At 39.9% G+C, this 7,396-nt stretch overlaps 1 protein-coding gene across 6 annotated transcripts in view; it reads left to right on the forward strand.

Annotated features, from left to right (window-relative positions):
• Positions 1 to 7,396, forward strand: part of atxn2 (ataxin 2) — a 105,504-nt gene that overhangs the window by 73,182 nt on the left and 24,926 nt on the right. For all 6 annotated transcript variants that reach the window (XM_043715670.2, XM_043715671.2, XM_043715673.2 and 3 more), the window contains one exon: positions 6,476 to 6,694. In XM_043715670.2, the coding sequence (XP_043571605.1) occupies positions 6,476 to 6,694 (219 nt within the window). The remainder of the gene's footprint in view (positions 1 to 6,475; positions 6,695 to 7,396) is intronic.

Raw genomic sequence — 7,396 nt, forward strand, 5'->3', positions numbered from 1 at the left:
CCTCCAACAACCACAGCCATCTTCCTGTGTGCCAGGTATGACTCGAACAGAAAATTGGTAGCAGCAAAAATGAGGGAAATTTAGGGCTAATATTCAGTAATATAAGTAATCCAAAGTAGAGTAAAGGAAGTAAGTTTAAGACATGGCTTAGTTCAATTGAGTGAAATGTAGCCTGTAAAAATGTCAAGTATTGGAACTTATTGATGTCCTAGAAAACCACATGTGCTGCCAGCAGTAGAAGTTTGTGTATAGTTTTCAGCACTTGGGTGGTGTGGAATCATTGTAGCACATCTGTGAAGCTGTGTTGTGTGGATAGCATGTTCAGTGAGTTGGCCACACTGTAGCTTACAAGTCTGGAGGCAGAAAAGAAACTGGTGACTGCCATACAGTTGGAGAGGAACAAGCTGGCGGTTCTGCTGTCAAATACATTCTCTGTTCTGGAGGCTGGTGAGGTTGCTGGTTCCTCAAGAATTGTCAGAGCCAATTTTATGGCAATGTGAATGGTTCAGCTGTACAGGTGGAAGGAGAAAAGCAGTAGTGATTAGGGATTCGTTAATTTGAGGTGATAGGTAAAGGGGAGACAGATGGATATTTCTGTGTCCATTGACATAACTGCAGGATGTTATGCTGTCTCCCTTGTGTTTGAGAGCACCACATTCTTTTGGGAGGCAGTGAACATCCAGGAGTTGTGGTCTGCTCTGCTCTTCGTACCAGTTGACACCAATGTGGTCCTGCAGGCAGAATTTAGGGAGCTAGGTTGAACATTAGGTTGAAAGTTTGTACTTTCAAAAAACCTATTGGATTATAATCTGGTGTGATTTTTAACTTTGTCCACCCCAGTCCAACATTGGTGCCTCCACATCATTAGCAATCAGAACCTCAAATGCAGTAACCTCCAGATTGCTCCAGTGGTACTCCAGTGAGTCCAGAAATCGAAGAATGAGGCACGTAAATGAATGGCTGGAAAGATAGTCCAGGAGGGCCTCTGGGCAAAATGGCACCAGTATAATTCGGATGTTACACCCTCACGGAGCTCGGATTGGGTTCCAGAGTTGGGATCATGAGCCAGTATTAGTGCAGAATACGACACCTCACAAAATACTTAAAGACTGACAGGCAACCACAGCTTAGAGAATAAGTTAATAGGTTAAGTTGAGGTAGGTCAGAAAGTACTGAAGTCTAAATCAGAATACTGTCCATGTTTGTGAACATAGAATATAATAATAATAAAAATTGCAAGTTACAGTTGCAAATTGCCATGATGAAATGTGACGTGGTCATGACAGGTCTGGTGCAGGGAAGGATGGGCCTGAATATTAAATATTTCTGGGTGTGAGGTGTTAAGAAAAGATGGAAAAGGAAGGAAAGATGATGATGATATGGTGATATTGATTAAGAGGATTTCCCAGAGGGTTTAAAAGAAAATTAATCTAGCGAGAGGTAATGAACCAAAAGGTTGCAATTGCTTTATTCAGTGTACTTTCTTCCCACTACTAAGTAGTCTTTAATGTAGAGTAGCAAATCTGTCTAGAAAATAGAAATGTCAGCATCACCAAGGAGTTGTGCTGGAGCCTTTACCGAACATAGATTAGGACAGTAATAGCATAAAGAATGGAGTGACAAATATTTGGGAAAACTTCCTAAAACATACGTGTCCAGTCCAACAAGAATGAGCGCTCTACTGATCTGGAAATAAGGCAAATCAAGTGTTAGTGCGGGAGCCCTTATAAGGTGGCGATCAATGTACTGTAAGATGTACAATAGTAGAAAAAAACAACTAAGTATTGGGAGAGACCTAATTTCATTGGGGCATGAAGGGAACTAGAATAAAAGATTGGCAGGGAGAATTTTCACTTTCAGAACTTAATGATGCGGATGGACTTTAGAGATTCTCACACAATTTTAAAAAAATAAATTAGAGGGAGTATGGAGTACAGCTCCATTCTATTTTGTTTGATTTATTTTCTTAACTTATTTGTTGAGGAAGCTTATAGCAGGAATGGTACTTCAAAGAATGTCAATTACTGTTGCAATCTGCTTAAAAAATAGTTGTGCAGTCAGCTAGTCAGCAGTGGCGCTGTAACAGCTGGATTTTATTCAGCTTTAAGACTTTGTACCTCAGAGGTTTTGCTCTTTTGTTTGACAGGTTTAATTGAGCAAAAGTCGCAAAACTAAAGGAAGCATGGATATAGCAACTTAATTTTCTTTGAAATGTGCTGCTGTGCTTGTGTCATAGAGTCAGAGATGTACAGCATAGAAACAGATCCTTTGGTCCAACTCATCCATGCCGACCAGATATCCCAACCTAATCTAGTTCCATTTGCCAGCACTTGGTCTATATCTCTCTGAACCTTTCCTATTCATACACCCATCCAAATGCCTTTTAAATATTGCAATTGTACCAGCCTCCTCCACTTCCTCTGGCAGCTCGTTCCTTATACGCATCACCCTCTGCGTGGAAAAAGTTGCCCCTTGCGTCCTTTTACATCTTCCCCTTCTAACCCTAAACCTATGCCCTCTAGTTCTGGACTCCCCGACTTTGTCTGTTTATCCTATCCATGCCCCATGACAATTGGGTATTGAGAAGCGTTGACACTGCAGTGGACAATATGGTACATAATGCTTTGAGCAGATAAACAAATTTCTAATAGTAAAAATGTTGGGATTTTAGTTGAGTTTGGAGATAAGTGATATGGGTGTGCTTTTCAGTGGGTAGTGAGCTGAAACAGACGTGTAAGTTGTATTACGTAGTCGGCCTTGTGGTAGTATAGGGGTCTGGAGCTCAGTAGTGAGCGCTGTTGGAGAAATAGCAAACAGTCTACTTCAGAATTACACGACGGCAAAGGAACAATTGGAATCATCAACACTACAGTGACTCCGTTATTCCTCATGTTAAATTTGGTTAATAGCAGTTATAGAGTCAGAGTCAGATGTACAGCATGGAAACAGACCCTTCGGTCCAACTCATCCATGCCAATCAAATATCCCAACCAAATCTAGTCCCACCTGCCAGCACCCGGCCCATATCCCTCCAAGCCCTTCCTATTCATATACCCATCCAAATGCCTCTTAAATGTTACAATTGTGCTAGCCTCCATCACTTTTTATGACACAGGATAAACTCTCCTGCTTAATTTAAAACCAGCAACAAAGAAAAGATTTATCCCATGCGGCAATCTGTGAAAATTTGATAGGCCAAGAACTATTTAAAGTAAAAATTAACAACTTTATTTCTTAAAATATAACAGAATAATTAACTAACAATTATTAACAATTCCTTCCTCTAACCTATCTTTTATCTTCCTTTCCATAATACTTGTCCGATAAAAGGCCCAATTAAGATTGACAGAAATTCCGCTTTTAAAACCAGCTAGTGGTCGAATCTTCTCCTTATCTTCATTGGTAGATTGGTTCTCCAGGTCAGTGTTGAGGCTTTTCTCTGTGCAAACTCCCCCTCTAGGAGGTACCCCTCAGAACTATGAGTAGCAGTATACAGTTGGTCTTGTGGCAGTTCTCCTCCCAACTGTTCAATTTTCTCTGGTCTTATACCCCACAGCATCGGATTGTGTCATTGGCTTTTAAGATTGTCAGTACACTCAGTTCAAACTTGATTGAAATTAGGTTTTTTTTTTCAGGGTATAATTTAAACTGGCTGAATTCGAATCTGTTTTGTTGTTTTAGCTACCCTAGTAGCTGGAGCACGTGTTACATTGTGTCTTATTGAGAACACTTGGTGCTGTCACTGCTAGGTTTTACTCTTTTAAAGGTATAGTACCTGCATCTTCATAACTTCCTCTGGCAGTTCATTCTATATACGCACCACTCTTTGAGTGAAAAAGTTACCCTTTAGGTCTCTTTTATGTCTTTCCTCTTTCACCCTAAACCTATGCCCTCGAATTCTGAGCTCCCCCACCCCATGGAGAAGACTTTGTTTATTTACCCTATCCAGGCCTCTCATGATTTTAAATACCTGTATAAGGTCAACCCTCAGCTGTGATGGTCCTTGGAAAACAGCCCCAGCCTATTCAGCCTCTCCCTATAGCTCAAATCCTCCAATTCTGGCAACATCCTTGTAAATCTTTTCTGAACCCTTTCAAGTTTCGCAACATCTTTCCGATAGGAAGGAGACCAGAATTGCACACAGTATTGAAAAAGTGGCCTAACCAATGTCCTGTACGGCCACAACAGTGGCTGTACAGTGACTTCCCAACCCCTGTACTCAATACTCTGACCAATAAAGGAAAGCATATCAAACTCCTCCTTTACTTGTGACTCTACTTTCAAGGAGCTATGAACCTGCACTCCAAGGTCTTTGTTCAGCAATACTCCCTAGGACTTTACCATTAAGTGTATAAGTCCTGCTAAGATTTGCTTTCCCAAAATGCAACACCTCGCATTTATCCGAATTAAACGCCATCTGCCACTCCTCAGCCCATTTGCCCATCTGAACAAGATCCAGTTGTAATCTGAGGTAATCTCCTTCGGTGTCCACTACACCACCAATTTTGGTGTCGTCTGCAAACTTACTAACTATGCCTCCTATGTTCACATCCAAATCATTTATATAAATGATGAAAAGTAGATCCAGCACTGATCCTGGACCCAGCACTGATTCTTGTGACACTCCACTGCTTACAGGACTTCAGTCTGAAAAGCAACCCTGCATCACCATCTTCTGTCTTCTACCTTTGAGCCAGTTCTGTATCCAAATGGACACTTCTCCATATATTCCATGAGATCTAACCTTGCTAACCTGTCTCCCATGGAAAGCTGTTAGTTGGGCACTTTGGCAGCACATGGCATGGTAGATGATGTGTTGGACAGAGAGATCTGAGAGTTGTCAGCATGCATGTTGAAGCTGGTTCCATGTGAATAATGTCACCAAGGAGAAGAATGTAGTTAAGAAATAGGTCTCCAAGGATAAATCAGGTGAAAGGCTCTCCATTAATAATTCAAGAAGATTAGCCATTGCTGCATTTGCTTTGTCTTTGATTGGATAGTTGAGTGGGATCAAGTAAGGGAGTCTCAAAGTGGAAGCAAGTTAATGCAGATGCTGGAATCTGTGCCGAAAACAACAAATGCTGGAAATCACAGTGGGCCATGCTGCATCTATGGCGAAAGAGTAAGCGAACATTTCAAGTCTCAATGACTTCATTAGACATCTGGACTCAAAACATTCGCTTGCTGTTTCTCCGTGGATGCTGTCTGACCTGTTGTGATCTCCAGCACTTGTTTTCAGTTTAAGGGCAGTTGGACAATAGAGAAAAGGAGGAATGGCATTGTCAAAAACTGTTAGAAGTTTGATTCACTATTTGTTTTGTTCACTGAACTCTGCAGTATTTTCTCAGTGCTTGTATACAGTGCCTTCAGCATGTTAATATCTAATAAAAATTGTAAACCTATTTTAGATTTTCATGTATTTTATAATGCCATCCATTTCAAATTTAACTGACTCATGCAGTTAGGCAGCTGAATTTGACTGCATTCTCAACTTTTGAGATGCATGTCCTCCTGATTCTGCCATTCCTAAGCCATTTAAAATTAATTAGGGCAGACTAAGCCTCATTCTCATTAGTCTTCTCAAACAAATCGGCCTGCACTGATAGACTAAATTGACCATTATACTGATGTTGTAAGGTTGTTTTTTCCTCCCCTGAACTGTGGGCCTCCATTACAGAATGGAGGTCCATGTGACTATATCCACATTTGCGCTTAAAGTCTGGCTAGTTAGCAAAGCTGCGTGGAAAGGCAGCTGTAACTATTTACCTGTTCAAATTTGAGTATAAATATGCATCATATGCACAATAAATTGGATTTAAATTCAATTTTCTCATCTTTTATTTTATCCACTTATTTTGCTGACTGAATTGTTTTATCAAAATTATAATGGTCCCTCATCAGCATTAACAGTAGAACTGTATATGAAGTTGAGTTTGTCAAAATTGCACCAAGTGGTGCATTTAAACTTTTCCTGTTCAAAAACCTGAAACCCACAAAATTCAACAAAGACAGGTTATAATGGAATTTGAGAACCAGATAATTTAAGCATCCCAGGCATGAATGTATGAATATATAGTTCTCATACATTCAATGTAGCAGCAACTCGCAATTAAGTAGTGACCAAGGATGTTTATTTTTGACTGTTAAACTTGACCATTTTAAATTTGGTTAGTTCAAAGCCAATCAGTACAGCTGTGCATCTTTCATTAAAGAAAACTGATGTGAAAAGCTGAATGGCCTTTTCCCAATTAGGTATTTTTCTCTTGTTTTTCATTGTTTCATTCCACAATTTTGGTTACGGTTGTTCTTGGCCATTATTATAATCTGGTTAATGAAAATATGAATTTGTTTGAAACTGTATAATACAGAACCATTAATTCAGTTTTGTTTAGAATACTTTTGTGTAATTTGGATAATCTTATTTAAGGTGCGATGGTTACTAGAAACTATTTAAACTTTTCCTTTGAAACTTCAGGATCAAGTTCCCGTTTATCTCCCAAAACACACAGACCGCGATCTCCTAGACATGGTAACCAACCGTCCCAGTACAGTCCTGGAAATGCTTCAAGTGGAATGATCTTATCTTCTCAAGCTGGCAGCGTTCCAGCTGAATCTTTAGCCATGCCTGCTGCTGCTGTATCTCCTACATCAGCCACCCCTGCTGTGAATAGAGCTGTTACCCCATCATCTGAAGGCAAGTCATTTTTCTGTTCAGATTTTGTGGTTATTTTGCTGCCCGTGCTATAATGTTGTGCATCATCCCTGCAGAGTGTTGAATTTTGTTTATTTTAGTTTGTGGAGGATATTTGATTCCATTTCAGAAAATATATTTACGTAATTTTCAGATGGTATTAGGGTACCAATTTAGAAATAAGCAAAACCTGACCCACTAGCTTTAGAAGTCATAACTTCAGAATGATCCTTAATATAATATGTAAACAAATAATACTGTTGTAAAGATGGTGCAAAACTTCTGCAACTAAGAGATGAACTTGAAATCCCAAATACCAGTCACCAAGTCTGCTGCTTCATAGCTGAAATATTACCCAATTCTCCCCTGCTTTTAAATTTGACAAGCCGCAGATGATCAAAAGCTCGGCCAAAGGGCAAGGCCTTGAGCATCTTAAAGGAGGATTGAAAGTAGGATAACTTTGGGAAGAAATTCCAGTGCTTAAGACCTTGGCAGTTGAAAAAACCGACACCATTGTGAAACTGTTTAAAATTGGTGATTCTCAAGAAACCAAGAAGGGAGGAAGTCCAGCATTTGGACAAGTTGTTGGACTGGGCAGATTAGAAGTGGGAAGGAATGGAGCTGCAGAGGCATTTGTAAACAAGGCTGAGCATTTTAAAATGGAGACATTGTTCTGTATTGGCTCAGTTATGGGCTAATTGGAGT

Source organism: Chiloscyllium plagiosum, unplaced genomic scaffold (assembly GCF_037043375.1).
Source record: "Chiloscyllium plagiosum isolate Xiang-an unplaced genomic scaffold, Cpla_swu_hap1 HiC_scaffold_24, whole genome shotgun sequence".
NCBI lineage: Eukaryota > Metazoa > Chordata > Chondrichthyes > Orectolobiformes > Hemiscylliidae > Chiloscyllium > Chiloscyllium plagiosum.